The 21,978-nt window shown below is 39.5% G+C and overlaps 1 protein-coding gene across 1 annotated transcript in view; it reads right to left on the reverse strand.

Annotated features, from left to right (window-relative positions):
* EYS (eyes shut homolog) overlaps positions 1–21,978 on the reverse strand; it is a 671,723-nt gene that overhangs the window by 12,125 nt on the left and 637,620 nt on the right. Inside the window, exon 37 of the mRNA XM_051778236.1 lies at positions 17,882–18,054. Coding sequence (XP_051634196.1) covers positions 17,882–18,054 — 173 coding nt within the window. The remainder of the gene's footprint in view (positions 1–17,881; positions 18,055–21,978) is intronic.

The raw sequence follows: 21,978 nt of genomic DNA on the forward strand, positions 1-21,978 counted from the left end.
ATTACTGTTAAGATACAATGTACACTTTTGAGCTGTACACAACTTCATCATCCTGTCTCAGTGCTAATTCTTCATATGCCCCACAAAATCAGGCTGGTTAAACTTTCTTTAACCAACTGATAAATAATTATGCTTTTCTATACTGTTAATGTAACTATTTACAATTTTTCTCAGTAAATTGGCATTACATATTTGAGTTATCATAGAATCATAAAATGGTTTGGCTTGGAAGAGACCTTAAAGATCATTGTTTCCAACCCCTCTGCCATGGGGAGGCACATCTTCCACTAGACCAGGTTGCCCAGGGCCCCATCCAACACTCCCAGGGATGGGGCATCCACAACTTCTCTGGGCAACATGTTCCAGTGCCTCACCACCATCACAGTAAAGAATTTTTTCCTAATATCCAATCTAAAATTAATCTTTCAGTTTGAAACCATTCCCCCTTGTCCTGTCACTACATGCTGTTGTACATAGTCTCTCAAATTATGTTAATTATTTGCTAATTCTTTATCATGTGGTCATTAGTTTACTCTATTTGTGATTCACTGGAATAAATCAAGCTATTTAAATGTGCAGGGTGTAGTTAGACCTGTGTTATAAGCTCTTTTTACTATTTAGTTAAACAGCAGTACTAAATGCCTGAGCTGTAAGTGCTGCCCCCCTCACTTCTCAGTTTTCCTGCTGAAACTATGCCACTTCTCTCCTAGGAAGCAAACATCTTTCTTCATTTTGGTGCTCCCAATTTCATAGTTTTATAGTAACTTACTTTCACTGAAATATACCTTCAGTATGTCCTTGTAGTGCATTCTTAGGTAACCTTATGTTATCTTTCCACATTCAAGTTTCTGCATAGCGTCTGATGGTGAATCCACTCACCATCCAGTTGCACCTTATACTGCTTATTGCAGATGGGCCTTAGTTATTAAGCTGGAGTACAGCCAACATGCTGCAAGATTTGTGATTTGTCTATTTGTCACACCCCCTCTCTCTGAGTAGGATTCAAGGTGAACCTGGTGGACTGTATCCAGCAGCCAGATGCACCATTATGCAGGATCCAGATCTCCCAGCTGTTACCAGCATAACCTGACTTGAGGATGCCTTTTGAAAGAGTAGTAACAGCACAGCTGACCTTTTCATTAATTTCCCCCAGTAGACTTCAGTTAATATGTCTGAGGAAGGTGCATGGATTTGATGTCACAAATTCTCAGTAAGTCTGAAAGTAAGTTTTAATCACTGGAATATCAATTGTAATGGACTTATGAAATGCTTGAATGATCAGAATGAGGCTTTTGATGAGCTGTTGTTCAATGTATGTATATATTTTCAAATCATTCCCATCCTAAGTATCATAATAGCTGTTATGCATGCTATCAAGGCTAGGCAGTGTCTGTAGTAATACATTACATAATGTCAAAAATGTGAAGTTCCTGGCATCTATACTTAAAAATTGCCAGAAATAAAAGTAGTTTTAAGAATAGCAGTTACCCTGGAAGATAAATAGTAATAAAATTTGCTAAACAGATTTGGTGATGTAATTTATATCACTAAAACTTATAAACACTATCAGGTACAAAAGACAAAGGAATACTTAATATTTCATATGGATTTTTAGGTGCTTGCATTTTTTTCAGTAGGTAAGAAATAATTCTCTCTGTTGGTAGTTGAAGATATAATCCCCATACTGATGTCTTTGTATTTCAAAATTAATCAGCAATAGTAATTCATTTTGCACATAGACATTGTTGCTTCATGCATCATTTGGAAGTCAGTCTTCTCTTAGCAAATTTTTGCACAGCGAGACATATAGGGAGGAACTGTGCCACAGTGGTCAATCTTATATTAAAATATGCTGCTTCTTAAAAGGTCATCCTGGGCAAAGTGTACAGTAAGGCATCTGAGAATCTTTATGGCAGATTCAGTTTCACTTTGTCAATGTAGTTAATTCTTTACTGCTTATGTAGGAAGCAGGACAATGACTAGTGTGAGAGCAAAATCAGCAGGATTGAAATGCTACACCTCATTGGGAGGTATATAAAAGGAAGATTGCTATCATAAAAAGCCTTGGAGCAGAGAAAGAGAACAACGATAAAAAAGTGATTTTTTAGTATCACTCAGAGAAAGAATTAAATCCGTGGTTTTACATTACAAATAGAGTATTCAAAAATAACACCTACATCTTCAGCAGCAGATGTCAGAATGCTTTATTAAGGAGGTATTAATCTGATTTATAGATATCAAATACAATACTTAATATATACTTAATTCTGAAACTTCTAAGATACAAATATTTCCATTATGCTAAAAGGTGAGGGGTTATTCCCAATAAATGTATCTTACAGGTGTCAGAAAGCAACGTATTTTGCTACAATGCAGCAGGACTAACTATAGGAACTACTAGAATGACTTCTAATTTGCTTGTAAATTATCTGTAGATCCTACAAGTGCCAATCATGTGCATGGAAAAAATCTGACTTGACAGGTACATGGAAATGTGCATCCATATCTCAGAACAGAATGCATTCACTCTACCACTGCACATAGGTGAGCAGTATGAAATTTCATTTTTGCAAAATTGCTTCTATAGAGGGACAAAGTTTTAAGGTGAAGAATAAGATAATTTAAGCTTTTCAATTTGCTTTTATGGCAGACATATGCAAAAATAGCATATCATGTCAAAGGCTGAGGTACCTCACTGTTGTCTTCTTGGCAGCAAACTTTTTTTCTCACCTAAGATAAGAAAATAAGAAGCTCAACTCAACCTGCACAAGGCAGTGCCTGTTTTACATATGCTTTCTCCAGAGAAACTCTTTGCTAAAGCAAATGAGGTGAATGGATGCCTTTGCCAATCCTATAAGCTGAGTTGTAGGACTTGTGCTGTTGTAACTACTGCAGTACTCACTGCAACACTCACCCGTGCATTTTAAGCACAACAGGCATTTAAGCAAATACTTCTGTATCTGATTGATGACCCACTTTTCTAAGCTGAATATGAGTATCTGATGAAGCTGCACAGAATCATAGAAGCACAGAATGGGTAAGGTTGGAAGGAACCATGGTGGGTCATCTGGTCCAACCTCCCTGCTTAAGCAAGGGCATCCTAGAGCACATGGCACAGGATTGAGTCCAGACAGTTCTTGAATAACTCCAGTGAAGGAGACTCCACAACCTCTCTGGGCAATATATTCCAGCTTCCAACAAGAAGGTGAAGGAAAATGTGAGTCACTCCTCAAAGGAGTGTGGACCTTATAACAAAGGACACAGAAAAAATCATGTTGGCTCATTTTTCATTTGGTAAAGCGTGATTAAGCCTCTCAAGTCCCTGAATCTGATAGCTGGGCTTGGAGAAGTGAACCATCAGTTCCACAGTGATGAGGCAGGTCCTAAGGTCAAGCCTGCAAATAAATCAGTCTGTGAGTCAAGGTCCAGGTCTGGATCAAGTGGATCTTGACACTGCTGCAGTGTAGTTCAGATGGGATCAAGGGGCATTTAAAAGCTGCTCCTGAAGCAATACAGGAGGAAGCTCCTGTTGGGGTTCCTCAGCAAAGCTGTCTTTGAGACCAGAGACCAACTCCATCTCTATGGGCTAACAAACACTGAAAGCTTTAAACTCCACAGTCAGAAATTTTTAATGCTTTAATTTGATTGGAGATAGAGAGCGAGTAGCTTCACCAGTTGTTTTTTTCAGTTTGGAAAACAATGACAAGTCTGTCTGTATGAAAATCTTCATCTTAATGCAGTACAATTTGATTAAGGTTAGTTCAAAGATTACTAATATTGCATGGGCATTGTTTTTTGCTGTATAAATATTTAGAAAAACTGAAAAATATTAATTTTGTCTTATCTAATTGTAAATGTATTTTTCTGTTGAATTACCACTTATTTAATCTTTGAAGTACTAACTTGTCATAACTTATAAACTAATTCATGTATAGTGAAAAAAGACTATAGTTCAACTTTTAGTGCAGTAATAAGCACATGTTAACTTGCATGTTAACAAAAATATCAATTATTGACACAATTTAAATATAACTATTAAAACAATGTACTCATGAAATCTGATCTTGGCAGACCAGCAACCACTAGTGATCTTTGCTGTCCCTGAAGAGGAGAGACTGAGGCAATCATTATTCTGAGCAATACTGGAACAAAACCCTGCAATTTTGTAAGTGAAGTTCTGTTTGGTTTTGTTGCAGTAGAGTTGTAGTCTCTACTGTAAGCTAATTAGAGACCTAATTAGCTAAGAACTAATATCTACGAGCATATGGCTAAATCCCTAAAGAGATCTCTGGTTTTCCAAAGCCTAGAATAGCTATTACTACCCAAAGTCAAAACAGTAGACCTCAGTCTTTCAGTACGACACATATTAAGAAATTAATGCCTATCAGTAAGTCATCCAAGCCAGAAAATTGTAGTGGGAGCAGCCATGAAACCTCAGTACTAGGAAATCGTTTGGACCAGAAATCTAAACCTGATTCTCCTGCATCTGAGGATATGGATATTATACCCAGGATATGGATAATTTCTATTTCTTCTGTCCAACAAATATTTCAGTAAACAAAGATTTCCTGGAAGAGATTAGGTGATAGAGGGAAAAAAAGAAAACATTACCTACCCAATCACTCAGTGATTATAATATTCTTTGAGGATTTGGCAGTGTTCAGGTATTTGCATCATGATAGTGAAAGTGAATGATTAGTCACTAGGCAATTAGAAAATGTGACACAAAAAAAATCTACAAATATTTAATCCATGCCTGGCTTTGCTAATAAGCTTATTCCAGCTACTGAAATGCTCCTAAGGTGCTTTCAAAATGAAACCTGCTAGAAGAAACACCCAATTTGAAATTCCCTCTTTGGGACCATTTTGGCACTGGAAGCCTCTGATTGTCTAAAGACTGGGGGAGTGGGCAGGAATGTGAATATCTCAGTGCAGCCTGATACAGCAATTTGTAAAGAGTCAAGTATCTAACACTTAATTATTCTAGTTTCTATCTTGGACTCGATTTAGTTTGACAACAGTGTAAATGTGCTTTGAGGAGGACTGGAGTATTAGAGAGCTGATATTCTGCATGCTGTTTACGAGAATAGTTAAGTCAGGGAAGTAGATTACTATGAAACTGGAAGGATTAGTTTTGGCATTAAGACACTTTCATTTAACTGTCTATACATATCATTTCTAGGCAGGAAAACACCCATTGTGGTGAACTATGATGTAAGACAGGACTTAGTTGCTTAACCATGTTCGTCACTTGCCACTGAGAAGCTGTAGTGCATCCAGGCCATCCACATGGGCCTGACTGGTATAACAACAAACACAGGACCTGCAGCAATTGGCATCTTCAAGCTGAAAGGGATGTATTACCATGTAACCAAGTCCTGTTCTCCGGCAAATGAGTATCATCGCTGTGCAACACAGGTAACACATCTATAAAGAAATTAACATTTTCCTGAAGTAGTCTCCTCTAAGGCTCCATTCAATTTCCTAAATGTAGGTACCTACTTTTCACAGCGTCTATTGCCTTATCTTTATTTCCCATTTCAGAAAAACCCAGGCATCCAGCAGGTCCTGTGCCATATCTGTGAATCCTGTCTTGATGCTTTTTTGATACAAGTTTGAATGCCAGGGCATCTCAAACAGCCTTAAGCATTTACATTTAGAAAAGTTTCTTATTAACTAGATATCTTCACTGACTCTATTGACTAGACATTTATAATGGAAACTTATGTATTGAACTCACATATGGACACTTAAATCTACATACTTTGCCTTTAAAACCAGTTCCCACCATTAATTAACTAACTAACTAACTATGAACACCTTCACAAAGTAAGGTGAGAAGCATATTTCCAGCAAATCAGTCATGCTCATAGAGGAAGTCTAAATAGTTCCAGAGTCATCTTGCTAAGTGCTAGCTGTATCTTGTTCTTATTCAATTGGGTGATTGGAGGGAATGGTAAGTAAATGATGGAATTTTTATTGGGACATCACATCCCATGATGACATGGCTGACCTGGTGTGGAGGGTATTATCAACTCCTTCACTGTGTCATACATGGCTTCCCTTGAGTTTATATATGATGTATTTAAGTAGATAATTCACTTTATTCTACTTGGCCTTTTAAGTTATACAGATAAATATTACAAATGTGTGTTTCCTTGTGCCTACCAAGAATAGTCCAGTTTACTGGACTATTACTAACAAACTTGAAAGCTTATATTGCTTTTTAAGTAAAACAAATGGCACATTTTATCCTTATAGGATAGGACTGCTGTAGCTACTATTTAAAGCTTTGCTCATGTTGCCTCAAAGTTTGAAGAAATAACAGTGGAAATAATCACTGTCACTCAAAACAGCAAGTTAATAAGTGCCTGCAGTAGACCTTTAAAAAAAAGAAAGGTTTCCAAATAGTAACTATGAAATAGTTTGTGCAAATCTAACTGCACTGTAAGATAAGTCCAACATATTCATACATGTATACGTGCTTCAGTGTGTGTATATAAGGTATATTGTCAAGTCTTGAGCTAAATCGTACTGTGAATTAATCTGTCTTACAATAGCAGTTAAAATATGTTAAGTAACATTCTGGACTACGTAGAAAGAAAAGACATCTATAGCTAAAATTATTTCAAAAGTCAGTTTTCCATTTTTCATTCATTCACCATGACTGTGAAGATGGATTAAATAGTTATAGAATTGTTATTACTTTTTTTTCCCTTTCTATCAGTTTTCCAGGTACTACCAAAACTTTTGCTGTATTTTTGTATCGGAATAATGGAATTTGATGTCAGAATAATATCTAGAAAGTTGACTTGAGCTGATAAATGTGGCCCAAGGAAGTTGTTTGCTATTTTTTCATCAAGGAAATGGCTTTACTGCTTGACAAGTGTCTCACTAAACCAAGGACAGAACAATGAGAAGCTCTTTACATTTGCTTTCAGTTCTTCAAGAGCTGTATGTTGACAGGCAGTATTTGTAGCTATGGAATTCAGAGACTAATATATAGTTGAAGAAATCTATTTATTCACTTATTTCGTTGTGAAAAAGGCAGTGGCATTCTATTATCATGCCTTGAAGTCAAGAAAAATTATTTGAATAGATTTTATGAATGTATGTGTCACAAAACTAATCCTGCTAAAGAAAACTATTGAATAATTTAAAATGTATAGAAATATTGCCATGAAAACCATGTTTATTTTCGCCACTGGCAAGTCTTCTCCAATAGTGCCATCTATAGAATCTTTCGAATATTACATTGCTGTCCCCTTAAATGAGAACATTATCAGGTCTATGAAATCTTCAGTTAACTAATCTGATATTGCAGGTTTTCTTAATTTCTCTACAAAATTATCTAGGAAATAAATATGCTTAATACCTAAAGAAATTCTATCTTATGTGTAAATACATGTCAATGCTTAATGTCAGAGAAACTTCATTGACTTCAAATTTATTTTTGCTCAAGTTTTTCACCACCTTTAGTGATGCAGTTTATGCCAAGATGAGAGAGTTGATTTAATCCATCAAAATAAGTGTCAAGAAAAATAAATTTAAAAAAAAAAAAAAAAGTGATGGTTTCACTCTAGGCCTTCCTGGAGACCAGCTTGTAACCAGGAAGGAACTAGGAAGGTGATCACGGAAGTATTCCATGCTATTCCTTTACGTAACTGGAGGTATAAATAAAGCCAGCAGGAGGGACCTCGCTCTCTTCCTTTCCGGCGAGGTTCGAGAACGGTGGGTCCCTGTCTCGGTCTGGCTTATCTGGAGCTGAGGCCTGCAGTGACTGCTGTTATCTGCCACGCGTGAGGGGAGAGTGCTGGGCCGTGTCCAACCATCCTGCTTGTTCAAAGGGAAGTGATGAGATTTTACTAATTTACCTTCAGTTGGCTGGTTGACTTGTTTGGGTTTTGTCCCTTTTTGTCCTTTTCCCTTCTCCCTCCCCCTCTTCCCTTTTGGGGAGCTGTTTGAGATTTCTGGAGTTGTGGTGTATAACATTCTCATTGTATATATCTGTCTCATATGAAAAATATATATATATATTTTGCTATAGCTTTGGCTGCTTAGGTCGTTTTTTTTCTTCCCTCTCTGGGAAGCAGGTCCTTGTTGTCGGGTTTCAGGGACTTGGCAGGAAGCCAGCTCGAAACTTGTACAACATTTTTGGTGTCAGAAGTGGAATATTTTGGTTAAGTTTGGCTTGTTTTGATAAACATTTTCTGGGAAGACAGCCAAGCTCGATGTTATTTTGCAAACCAATCTATTGTTTTGGGAACAGGTCTGGGAACACTGCCAGAGTCTGGGAAAGCAGCCAAGAAAACTTTGTTTATATAAACAAAGGTTTGTTTTGGGATCAAGAAGAAATAATAACAAAAACAATGGCTGTTGCATTAATTTGTCTTGTAATTCTAGCCATCTTTATACCTGTTTTAGGCTTCCCTATAGGGAGACGTCCAGACCTTGAGGATGGATGGAACGAATTGCTTCCATTCTTTAATTTTGACATCAAAGGTTTGGTAAAGGAGATCCCCATGGTTAAAATCGGCTCTAATTACTATCTAAATTTTGTTGCAACAGTCCTGTCATTGATAAAGGTACTGGAAGTGCTCCTTAAACTTGGAAGAATGGAGTTGTATTGCTTTCCTTGTTGTAGGAAAGATCACGCCTAGAAGGGACTCACTGGAACTTTGGAAAGGGCTGCAGACAGGCCAGTCCCCGGGTGGCATGGAGCTTGGGGAGATTTCGGTAGATTAGTAGGACATGTGTCACCCCCCATTAATTGGGAGTTCACACCAGAACAAATGTTTGATTCTGGTGAGATGGCCCACTGTTTGGCAGAAGGGTGCTTTTCCTACAAGGATCCGAATATGCAATTCTCCGCTTTGTGCTAGGGCCTGGCCAATGCTTATCGAGCCACCACAGACCACCTTCAAAAGGTTAAGGTCGACACAGAAACCCAAACCACGCCACTTGAAACCAGTGATGTCCCTATTAGGTCCACAGAAGTCGGGGTCCAAACAGGAATTAAAGTCAATGCCATTTCTACTAAGCCCACTAGAACTGGGACTCAAGCTAAGAACCGGAAAGTCATCGTTGCCCCTATTAAGAAGAAGAAAACGTGGGTAAGGGAGATCAAGGAACTTACGGACCCAATGGATGAAGGAGCAGCAGCAATGGACGAAGGCACTACTGCGAGAGAGGAAGAAGTGGCTGTGACTGAGGAAGGAGCGATTGCAAGAGAAGAAGCAGCTGCCAGAGAGGAAGAAACGGTTGCAAGAGAAGGAGCATGCCCAAAAGAACTAGGGGCGCGTCCAAAGGAAAGTAGAGCAGTATCAAGAGAAAAGAAGGCAACAGTACAAACGGCCTGTGGTATATTGTCACTTGATGATTTATATCCTGACTACACATTCAGTGTTACAAAGACGCAAAGAAGGAGCCAAAGCATCCCCCTCAACCTGAGGGAGAATTACTCCTACCCCTCCAGACCCAGACCTTCTCTTGGATGACCTTAGAGACAGACATGACAGGAGGTATAGAGATTACAGAGAAAGGCCAATGGGAAGATCACGGTGGGATTGATGAAGACGACCTTGGCCTAGACCTCGATCCTGGTCTCGATCTCGCTCACGATCCCTGTCATTCACACGTCGAAGGAAAGAGAACCCTAAGTGTCGGTTACATAACCAACTATGGGCATACCTTCATAGTAAAGGAGAAAACATGAAGAAGTGGGATGGTGAACCCATTTCTAAGCTTGAAGCTAGAGTGAGGGAGCTGAAGCAAAAGGACACTGACAAGAAAGTTGTCTATGTAGTAGATGCAGACTTCTTAGAAGAGAAACTGCGATCGCCGAAGCACAAGAAGATGGAGGTCCACTTCGACGATGGCAAAAAGTCTAAGAAGTCAAAGTCAAATTCCGACGACGAATGCTCTGATCAAGACCAGTAGAGGGGCCCTGCCTTCAGCCAGGAGAAGGAAAGGGACCAAGAAGATAACTGAATTTACTGGGCTGTGTGGGTTCGATGGCCTGGCACATCAGATCCTCAGAGATACCAGGCCTTGATAGATACTGGAGCCCAGTGTACTTTAGTGTCTTCGGAGCATAAGAGTACCGAGACTGTTTCTATTTCTGGAGTGACAGGAGGGTCTCAAGAATTGTCAGTAGTAGAGGCAGACATGAGCTTGATGAGAGACCAATGGGAAAAGCATCCCATTGTGACAGGGCCGGAAACCCCTTGCATCCTTGGTATGGACTACCTAAGAAGGACCTGAAAGGGTACCGGTGGGCTTTTGGTGTAGCCACGGTGATTGAAGAGGAGTCCAAGCAATTGTCTGCCCTTCCTGGCCTCTCAGAAGACCCTTCCATTGTAGGACTACTACTAGTTAAAGATCAAGAAGTCCCAATAGCCACGACAAGCGTACACAAATGACAGTATCGGACAAACCGAGATGCTGTGATCCCTATCCACAAAATGATCCGAAAGTTGGAGAGTCAAGAGGTGGTCAGCAGAACCCATTCACCCTTCAACAGCCCCATCTGGCCTGTACGTAAGTCCGATGGAGAGTGGAGACTGACTGTGGACTATCGTGGCTTAAATGAAGTCACACCACCATTGAGCGCTGCCGTGCCAGATATGTTGGAGCTCCAGTACGAGTTGGAGTCCAAGACAGCAAAGTGGTACGCCACCATCGACATTGCCAACGCGTTTTTCTCCATTCCTTTAGCAGCAGAGTGCAGGCCACAGTTTGCTTTCACCTGGAGGGGCGTTCAATACACCTGGAATCGACTGCCCCAGGGGTGGAAACACAGTCCAACCATCTGTCATGGACTGATCCAGGCCACAGTAGAGAAGGGTAAGGCTCCCGAACACATCCAGTACATCGATGACATCATTGTATGGGGAGACACAGCTGAAGAAGTTTTCAAGAAAGGACAGAAGATCATCCAGATTCTCCTCGATGCCAGTTTTGCCATCAAGAAGAGCAAAGTCAAGGGACCTACCCAAGAGATCCAATTCCTAGGGGTGAAATGGCAAGATGGACAACGCCAGATACCAACAGACATAATCAACAAGATTGTAGCAATGGCTCCACCCACAACAAGAAAGAGACCCAAGCTTTTCTGGGAGCCATAGGCTTCTGGAGGATGCATATTCCAGAATACAGTCAGATTGTGAGCCCTCTTTACTTTGTGACCGGTAAAAAGAACAATTTCCAGTGGGGTCCTGAGCAACAACAAGCTTTCAGGCAGATCAAGCAAGAAATTGCACATACCATGGCTCTTGGACCAGTCAGAACAGGACCAGATGTAAAGAATGTGCTCTACTCTGCAGTTGGAGATAAAGGTCTCTCCTGAAGCCTCTGGCAAAAGGTGCCTGGTGAGACACGAGGGCAACCACTGGGTTTCTGGAGCCAAAGCTACAGAGGTTCTGAGGCCAATTACACCCCTGTGGAAAAGGAAATCTTAGCGGCGTATGAAGGTATACGAGCAGCTTCAGAGGTAATTGGTACCGAAGCACAGCTCTTCCTGGCACCCCGATTACCAGTCTTGAGCTGGATGTTCAAAGGGAAGGTGCCCCCTACGCATTATGCCACCGATGCCACATGGAGCAAGTGGATTGCTTTGATTACGCAACGTGTCCGAATCGGGAACTCGAATCGCCCTGGCATTTTGGAAATCATAACCAATTGGCCTGAAGGTGGGAACTTCAGTCTGGCAGAAGAAGAAGAAGAGCGAGTGAGTCGAGCTGAAGAAGCTCTGCCATATGATAAGCTACCAGAGGAAGAGACACGCTATACCCTTTTCACCGATGGCTCCTGCTGTATTGTAGGGAGAAGTCGGAAGTGGAAAGCAGCTGTTTGGAGTCTCACCCGACGAATGGTGGAAGCCACTGAAGGTAAAGGCGAATCGAGTCAGTTTGCGGAACTCAAAGCAGTCCAATTGGCCCTAGATATTGCAGAGAGAGAAGGATGGCCAAGGCTCTACCTGTACACCGATTCGTGGATGATAGCCAATGCCCTATGGGGATGGCTAGACCGGTGGAAAGAGATGAATTGGAAGCGTAGAGGAAAACCCATCTGGGCTGCTGATCTGTGGCAAGACATTGCTGCCAGAGTGAAGAAACTAAACGTGAGAGTCCACCATGTAGGTGCCCATGTGCCCAAGAAATGAGCTAACGAGGAACATACCAATAACATACAGGCAGACCGAGCTGCACAGGTCAAGGTATCACAAGCAGACCTAGACAAGCAGAAGGGAGAATTGTTCCTAGCTTGATGGGCCCATGATGCTTCAGGTCATCAGGGCCGAGATGCCACTCATAGATGGGCACGAGACCGAGGGGTGGATTTAGCCATGGATATCATCTCTCAAGTTATCCGTGACTGTGAAACCTGTGCTGCTATTAAGCAGGCAAAAAGGTTGAAGCCCCTGTGGTATGGTGGATGCTGGGAGAAGTATAAATATGGGGAGGCCTGGCAGGTTGATTATATCATGTTACCACAGACCCGCCAAGGTAAACGCTATGTGCTTACCATGGTGGAAGCAACCACAGGATGGTTGGAAACATATTCTGTATCGCATGCAACAGCCCGAAACACGATTCTAGGTCTCGAGAAGCAGGTCCTGTGGAGACATGGCACTCCAGAGCGGATTGAGTCAGACAATGGGACTCATTTCAAAAACAGTCTAGCGGCTACTTAGGCACAGGAGCATGGTATTGAATGGGTATGTCACGTTCCATATCATACACCTGCTGCACGAAAAGTAGAAAGGTGTAATGGACTGTTGAAGACAACCCTAAAGGCACTAAGTGAGGGAACTTACAAAAATTGAGATAAGAACTTAGCCAAGGCCACCTGGCTAGTCAACACTAGAGGCTCTGTCAACCAAGCTGGTCCTGCCCAAGCAGAATCCCTCCACACTGTAGATGGAGACAAAGTTCCAGCGATCCATCTAAGAGGTATTTTAGGTAAGGCTGTTTGTATCACTCCTCCCTCAGACCAAGACAAACCCATTTGTGGGATTGTTTTCGCTCAAGGGCCCGGAAATACCTGGTGGGTTATGAGGAAGGATGGAGAGATCTAATGTGTGCCTCAAGAAAACCTAGCCATGGGGAAAAACTAATTTTGTGCCTCAAGTTGTGTTTTACAGGAGACCAGACACCAGACGGAAAAAGACCCGAACAAAACTGATACAAGTACCCAAGGATGTCCGATGATGAGACAGCTAAAACCAATGAGCCAGCCCTAAACCAGAACTGTGATTGTGATGAAAGGGCCAAGAATCCAAACCGAGCTGCTGTTGGTGCTGATCTTCAACAACAGACGACAGCCTCGAAATAAACATGGACTATATGTATATATGTATATGTACATGCACGAGATATAGATGAACACAATATACAGGTGTTACGTAAAGAAATAGTATGGAATAAGGGGTGGAGAATGTGATGGTTTCACTCTAGGCCTTCCTGGACACCAGCTTGTAACTGGAACTAGGAAGGTGATCACGGAAGTATTCCATGCTATTCCTTTATGTAACTGGAGGTATAAATAAAGCCAGCAGGAGGGACCTCGCTCTCTTCCTTTCCGGCGAGGTTCGAGAACGGTGGGTCCCTGTCTCGGTCTGGCTTATCTGGAGCTGAGGCCTGCAGCGACTGCTGTTATCTGCCACGCGTGAGGGGAGAGTGCTGGGCCGTGTCCAGCCATCCTGCCTGTTCGAAGGGAAGTGGTGAGGTTTTGCTAATTTACCTTCAGTTGGCTGGTTGACTTGTTTGGTTTTTGTCCCTTTTTGTCCTTTTCCCTTCTCTCTCCCCCTCTTCCCTTTTGGGGAGCTGTTTGAGATTTCTGGAGTTGTGGTGTATAGTATTCTCATTGTATATATCTGTCTCATATGAAAAATATATATATTTTTTTTGCTATAGCTTTGGCTGCTTAGGTCGTTTTTTTTCTTCCCTCTCTGGGAAGCAGGTCCTTGTTGTCGGGTTTTGGGGACTTGGCAGGAAGCCAGCTCAAAACTTGTACAAAAAAAAAAAAAAAGATAAACCACAAATGTTTGGATGCTAGAAGAGTACTTCAGGGAGATGTTGTACATAGTTGCTGTGTTTATTTTTTCTTTAAAACTTCATTATTTTCTACTGCTGGAGACAGGATTACCAGCCTCACACAGGGACACTCTTCTTATAGGAATAAGCTGCTAAAATAGAATTTAGTAGAGATTAGAATATAATTGCAGACAGGCATTATGATAACGTCTGTATTTTTGAAGTTTGCATTTCTTAGTAATTTCTAAATATAAGAAAAATATTGTATTCATATATATAATAACAATGTCCAGCAAATCAAACTATCTGCAGCAAAAGGGTTTTAGACTGTTTCTTCTCCCTCAGGAGGAATCATCCTTGACATTTATCTTGGCCACTGTTTCTCAGCAGAGTAGTCATGCTGATGCCAATAGGTCTACTATATACTTTCAGGAGAGTTAAACAACTGGGTCCTTAGAGACTTCTTCCCCTTCAGAAGCCCTTTGAGAGATCTAAGTACAAAGATATTCATTAATACAAGAATAAACTGGAATTTGGTGTGCAAAGTCATGCAGGAAACTCCTCAGACAACGTACTGGGAGCTGGAACTTCTTATTGCTTTTGAACACTGTGTATTAATGAAATACTTGAATTATATGCTGCTCCTGGCTGAGGCTTCACTTCTTAACCAGAAGACAGTTTAGACAGGTACTTCAGTTGCAAACTTTAAATCAAATGAACAAAATATTTTATTAATATCATATTTTGGTGTTGTGGATAACATAACTACTTTTAAAACAAACTCAGAATAAACTACTTCCCCCATACATCTAATCTTTGTGGTTATGGAGTGCTAACTAAGAAATAACACTGTGCCAGATCCTGCCAATGTTTGGTTGTCATTTATGCACTTCAGGAACTGGGCTGTCTTTGCTGTGTTACTGTCATAGCTGTGACCTTTTCAAACCAGTGGAACAGCATTCTTTGCTGTTTCATGTGCCACAAACGTGAAAGTGGTTTGAGTCCAAATGACAATGTTAACACTAAAGACTCCTTCATTAATCTTCCATTTCCTTCCCATTTCATTAAACCACTTTTATTTCTGAAAGTATAAATTAATAATTTGTTTTGTTTCTTTACACCAATGTTAACTCTAGAAACCCAACACTCTTGAAGAAGCATCTTGTCTTACGAGTGTTAACGGGTTTGGTCAACGTAGTACACCCAAGAAGTAGAGCTTTAAATTATTCTTGAGTAAGTGTATTACCCTGCCTTGCCTGACAAGGCTTTGTTTCTTGGACCCATTCAGATCTAATTTACAACCCTCTCCATTTTTCCTAATGCTCCTTATGGATGCTTGCCTTTTCAAAGCTGGTCTTAAATTTCACAGGCATCTTCCTACCTGCTAAACCTCTTGATCTTTCTTCTGGAAGAGCAAGTCCTGGCACCTGCTTTGGCAAGTTGAACTATACTATGAAATATTTGCTCTCAGCATTTCAGACTACAAAATACCTGTGCATTACTTGCTGAATAGTAATAATTACTTGGTTGTGCAGAGCCTATAGGAAATGCAGAGTAATTGAAACTGCTACCTTCTCTTCATCAACTGGATTGATTCTTCTAATTCCTCTAAAATACATGATTTAACAAACATCTTACTGCAACCTCCTGAGAATATTGCTCAGTATTTACATTTTGACAATGATCATTGTGAGGTGATCAAGCAAGCACTGTGAATTTCAGGCCATACGAGTCATGACAACTCTGTTAACTGATCTTGCTCTCCCTGGGTTTAGTGTTGTTCTAACTTAGTTTTCTAACTACTGAACACTTGTTAGGGCAGCTCAGACATCTAAAGTTTAAGCATAATGTGCTGTATCTCTGTGCTGACAGTCTTTGCATCCTTGTGGTTTGAGTTGATGCTCTAAGCAGGACACATCACAGTTAAGAACAGTTTCATCTTCATCTGTACATATGCTTTCATCTCTCATTTCTCATGTACATAGTTCATAAAGAACCTAGAACATTTTTAGTGTTTCCTAAGCACATAACTGTTTGATTATTGCCAGTTTGTGTCTATGTGCCCTTAATATTTGTGTTCAGAGTACTCTTCTGTGTTATTGTGGTTCTACCCCTACTGCCCCATTTACTCACTTCACCTGACTTGTTTCTGTGCAATCCATACTGTTGTATTGTATTTACCAGTTGCTATTATTTGGTGAAGCCCTCTTTGTTATTCTACTCTGCTTCTTTTTTGCCTCATAAATCTCTTCTGTCTTTTTCTCACACTTTTTTCCTTCCTTCTTGCACATTCATTAGTCTCCATCATTTAATTACCCTTTGTTTTCTCCTGGACCCTTTGGCTGTTCATTGCTCTCTGTCTTTTTCTTTTGGCTCCAATAACCACCATTAATCTAGAGATAAGATATTCAATCTTGATAAGCAGCTGTTTTTTAGCAATTCACCACCCACTAAAAGAGCAAACTGCTCTTTGAAAAATCTCATGATAATTCATTATTCTGCCAGAGTAAGGTGAAATACAGGGCAAAGAGTTTGGTCAGGATCCATAGTCCCTATTCATAAAAACAAATAGTCCTTTAAATAAAACGGAGGAACCCTCTAATGTGTTTACCAGGTGGAGGAATTACTAAAAGGAAGACAATTTACAAGAAATACAATTTTCTGTTGCTCAGATATAACCTATTTGTATTGATAATAGTGCCCATCATAAGAAGATCCAAATCTATTCTGAAACCAGAACACAGGAGAGTTTACCTGATTAATTACCTGCTTTATGTATAGCACATGTCCTGGTGATCAGTATCCTGGATCTTGATGGCATTACCTTTGAAAACCTCACTTGAAATGAGAATTCAAAGTTGAAAAGTTCATAGAAAGAGCCTTGAACAGCTTTTGCAGCAGAGGCAATAAAGCAAGCACATTCTTACAAGGAATAGGGAGTTTAACAATGACTTTCCAGAAGCTATATTCTTTTTCTTTCAAAATGTAATGGGATTTAAAAACTATCCATCTATAGTGTGAGGACTGCAAATCAGGTCAGATGCAGTTCAGCTTCTCAGTTTTGTGCTTGCAACTTACACAACAAGGGAGGCTGGACCTTGACAAGCAGTTTGGAAAGGCGGCTATTTAATAGTAACTGGAGTTCTCCAAAAGTTCTGCAGAGAGCTTCTCAAAGGAGAAACATAAGCTTGTACAATATTAACATGAATCTAAGAGCTGTGAAATAGAGAGTGTGGACTGTACTGCATTTCCTTACACTCAAAGCACACTTTGAGCACTCACAGGAAAAGTCCCTGAGCTTGTAGCACATGTGTTTCCACATTGTTGAATATTTATTTGTGTAATGTCTCAGAGAAGAAGACAGACAAAAGATTCCTAGACATAAGGGTAAGAAATAGAAAACCAGGAACCTCTCCATTAGCATCAGTAGAAATTAGATAAGGTCCCAGATGCTTCCCCCTTCTGCAGTAGTACTGAGCTGTCAAGTGTATTTCTCATCATACTTCATTACGGTGAGCTTGACAATTGAACTAAGCACTATAACATTTCTCTGCAATGCTTCCTGTCTCCTTGGTATCTAACAAATCATGTCCATGCTGCCTGTGAATGTGGTTGAATGATTTGAAAAAATGGAAGGAACAAATGGTGTTAAAAATGAGCAGAGTAAGAAAACAATATCTAACGATTCATAGCTTTAAATTACTTCTAAATTCACTTTCTGTAAACAAAATCTATTTTGTACTTTATATCTCTATGTCACATTTAATTGATATATTGCAAAATACTGTGATTTTACATCTATGCATTATCCCATAACTGTACAATGCACTATCCGTTTGACATACCTTGTTCACAGTAGGTACCAGTTGTTCCAAGAGGACAGTGACAAGTGTAGCCATTAGGCAGTGGCACACAGGTACCACCTTGCCTACACAGATGTGGAGGGTCATGCTCAGGTTCACATACTGACACTATTTCTGTGCAAAATGCACCTTTCCATCCAGTGAGGCAGTCACAGCTATGGAGGGTAAGTGAAAGGAAAGAATTCAATGTTTTTATCAAAAGAAATCAACATGTCAGTAGCAATCTAATCAAGATTTTCAAGTTTGGATACCTGTACTTAATAATCTGATCCAAACTGGTTAACAGAAAAGTTCCTCATTTAACTTCTTTGTATGTTCACTTTATTATAAAAGAAAAATGTTCTTAATAGGAAACATTTCATTTTGAATCTTAAGATTACAATATTAGCATCTGTTAAAAAAAAGGGGTTGTAGCTTTTTTTTTATTGTATGTCTTACTCTACAAATAACTGAAAAAGGCCTTGGCTTCATAAATTAGGAGGAGTTAAAGTGGACATTCAAAAGGGCAAGGTAAGCAGCAAAGAGCAACCACAAAAATAAAACCAGATGTTAGCATAAGTGAAATTGCTACCAGTTTGAAATTTTAACTACTAACAGGAGTCTGTCAGCAACTACTTTTCACTTATTAATTTGCTAAATTCTTATAACTGGCACATTAGAGGTAGGTTTGTTGAAGCACTTGATGGAAAAAGGATAGTGGATCCGGCCATGAAAGAGGTGGCAATCTGGATTTCATGTATCTATGATTGTAAATCTACACCATAAGCAAATTTTCTAAACAGACTGAATCATTGTAATTGTTATTGTCTGCTGTTCTTTATGCCTTTCTTTCATCCACGTCAGGGAAACGAACAAACAAAAAAATCATACATCTAAATTTAAAATCAGTATGAACTTTATAGGAATTTTTAAATACAGAATACACTTAGCACTTAAAATGCCCTCCTTACGAAAAAGGTAAAATGAAATATGTATTTTAGAATTTAGTAACACTTTATGATAAAAACATTGTTCCCCTGAATAAAAGCACTTATGGATTTTTTCTGGAAGGTTTCTCTCTCAAGGCCAAGAATGAAAACTCATATATTTTGATTGATTCTTAACCAGTGTTTGGGGCTTTTTTCTATGTGCAAAGTCTTGACTTTTTCTTTGAACTCACTGAGCTACATTTCCTCCATTAATCACCTCACTGCTTCTGGATAAAAGATAATGAGGAGGCTGTGAAACCTGTTTCACCAAACCTTCAGATCAGATAACAACATGTAAACAAAACCCAGCTAATAAACTTTTCAGAGTGATAAACAGCTATTTGGAATGAAGGGGAATAGAGGATAGGACCCTGCAAAAGCAAAAGCACCTCAATTCATCAAAATCAGCGACAGAATGCTTTCTGTCTCAGCCATAAAATGTTATGCTTTGAGGCATGAAAGCTACCGAGAAGGGAGAGTAATTTAACTCCTGAGTGAAAACAGCAATGTCCCTTCCTTGGGCTGTGAGACAGGGTGCTTGGAGCTGAAGCTACTGCTGTTGGGCAGCATACATGAGGATTCTTCCCCTTTCCCTTGCTTGTGTATGCATATGTCTGTTTAAATTTCTTTTAATTCTTGTGTGTCATGACCTAGCAAAAGTTTTTAAATGAGTTGAAAATTATTTGCACAGAGCTCAACATGTTTGCTGGCCTACAGTGGCAATGGTCTATGAACAAACTAAACCCATGTAACACTCCTAAGCAAGTTTGACTGGTATTGAGAAGTTTAGATCCAAAATTTCCTAATCCTCAGAGGGATAGAAGAAGAGGCAGCATGTCAAATCCTTTCCATCATGTGGCCTGCCACTCTGGTCTAGTTTATATCTTCTTGGTTATGGTTGCTTATTGTTTTTCGAGACCAAGAGAACCTAATAAGCTTGCAACATCACTAGTGCCTTGACTCTCAGGGATTTAAAGACTAATTTTGAATCACAGAATACCTCGAGTTGAAAGGGACTTATAAGGATTTTTGAGTCCAACTCCCTGCTTCTTGCAGAACTACCTAAAAGTAGAGCATCATCCAGACACTCCTGGTATTTCTTTGGCATAAGAGGCAAGATTCCTTCTGAGATCGACAGCTAATTTTACATTACATTAAGTGCCCCCAGTTGCCTTCCTACAGGTATATGAGAGAAGCAGTTTGACATCAGGGAGACAAGTTTCTGATGGACATCACTGAATGCTCAAGTTTAGGAAATGGGATCCTCAAGTAGCTGCCTGAGCTCATATGCTAATCAGTGGGTTTCCAGCTGAAACAGTCACAGGAACTGGAGCACAATCCATCCTACAAAACAATACATGCATGACTCTAATGATAAGGTTCTACATTCATTTAATGCCATGTGACTAATTGTATCTGCCATCTGATACACAGTGTATCTGAGAGATGTGTCAAGCTAGCAGATTAAACAGAACTGCAGAAGACTTGTGCTCTTCTGGACACATTGTGAAGACCAGAAAAGGTGTCCCAGGACCTGTGCCATTAGAATGCCAATGTTTAGACAACTGTAAAGGCTTGGACCCCCATTGATTGTGATGGGATCTTATATGCTTAGCTCAGCTGGAGATACTCTGAGTTTACGTGTCTTAGGAGCTAAATGTCACTGCAAAATACTTCCATATTTTCAGCTTTTTGAAGAACATGGATTAAATTAATTCTTCTATACTCCAGTTTTGCAAGAATAACTGCCAAAATATCTCTTATTTTTTAATAAAGCATGGTTTTAGGTGGGAAAGGGTAGAAAGTCTTTCATATACAACTTTAATAGTGTGTCCAAGAACAAACTGGATAACCTTGAATCCTCAAAGGACTCTTATTAAGTACACACTTACTAGGGTGTACTTCACAGCATGTATATGGCAGTCAACCAGTTCAGGAAGCAAGAACTCTCAAATTCACATATCCCAGAGAAATAAAACAGAAGTTCTCTTTCAATTCTGGAAATTTCAGATACCATTTCAAGTTCTGAAATATTTGTATTTAGGAAGTTCAAGGATAGTTTAATTTAATGTCTTCTTATTGTTGTTGTCTTGCCAGATTCTTAACAGTGTCATGCAATATTCATAGAATGATTTTCTGAGTTCAAAGTCCCTTACAAAAGCCAAAATTAGATCTCAAACAAGTAACACACTTTCTACATAAGCAAGGACAATAAGTGTATGTCACTGTTGGTTATGGAACAAAACATTTTTTGTTTTAAATATAAAAATTCAGACAACATTTAAAAAAATTATTGAAAAGTAATCTTATTTTACAAGCTATGTAAGAAATATCTCTATATTACTACACAAAATCCTAGTCAAACCAGAAGCATTTCTTGAACCTTATAGGGAAATAACTAAAGGTTCTAAAAGATTTGTGAAGAATTGGAAAGTTTACTTAATCCAGTGTGGTTTCCTAAATTACACAAAAATTATTTTTATATTAAATATAGAAAATATCATGTTTAAAATATCATTCTCAATGCTAACAAATATGGAACTTCCTATAGTTATGCAAATGTGGTGTCAAATCAAACAAATGAGGAGAATTTCAGCTCTGCATATTCTGACACCTGAATTTAGGAGTCTGTATCTAAAATGGGCATGTAGTCGATGGAGATCAGAGGCTTCCTTGATTTATCTAATTAGTTAAAACAGCTTAGATCAGATAGATATTTAGTGCCATCTGAAACTCTCTAGGGTACCCTCTAATCACTGTTCCAGGAAGAAATGACGCATTTCTTAACATCATATGGTTATCTCAGATATTGCAGGACATCTCAAATTTGTATCAGCATGTATTGGCCACCACATCAGACTACTGAAACTACTGCAGATTTCTGGACGCAGTTCTTAAATTTGTATTGTACTGGAAGTGAAAAATGCTGAGCAAGGGAGTAGATCTCTAAGTAAGAGTGGTTTTAAATTCACGCAGTGGAAAACTAGAGCATTAACAAAAAGCAGTCCATCTTTAGATTAGAAGGTAAAACTGGAGTCTGAAGAAACTAAGATTGGAAGGGGATTAACCATATTTAAACAAAGAGAACCATGGAATGGAATTTTTAGATAG

The sequence above is a fragment of the Manacus candei genome, unplaced genomic scaffold, assembly GCF_025592945.1.
Source record: "Manacus candei isolate 608988 ecotype Guabito, Panama unplaced genomic scaffold, ASM2559294v1 h1tg000011l, whole genome shotgun sequence".
Classification (NCBI taxonomy): Eukaryota; Metazoa; Chordata; class Aves; order Passeriformes; family Pipridae; genus Manacus; species Manacus candei.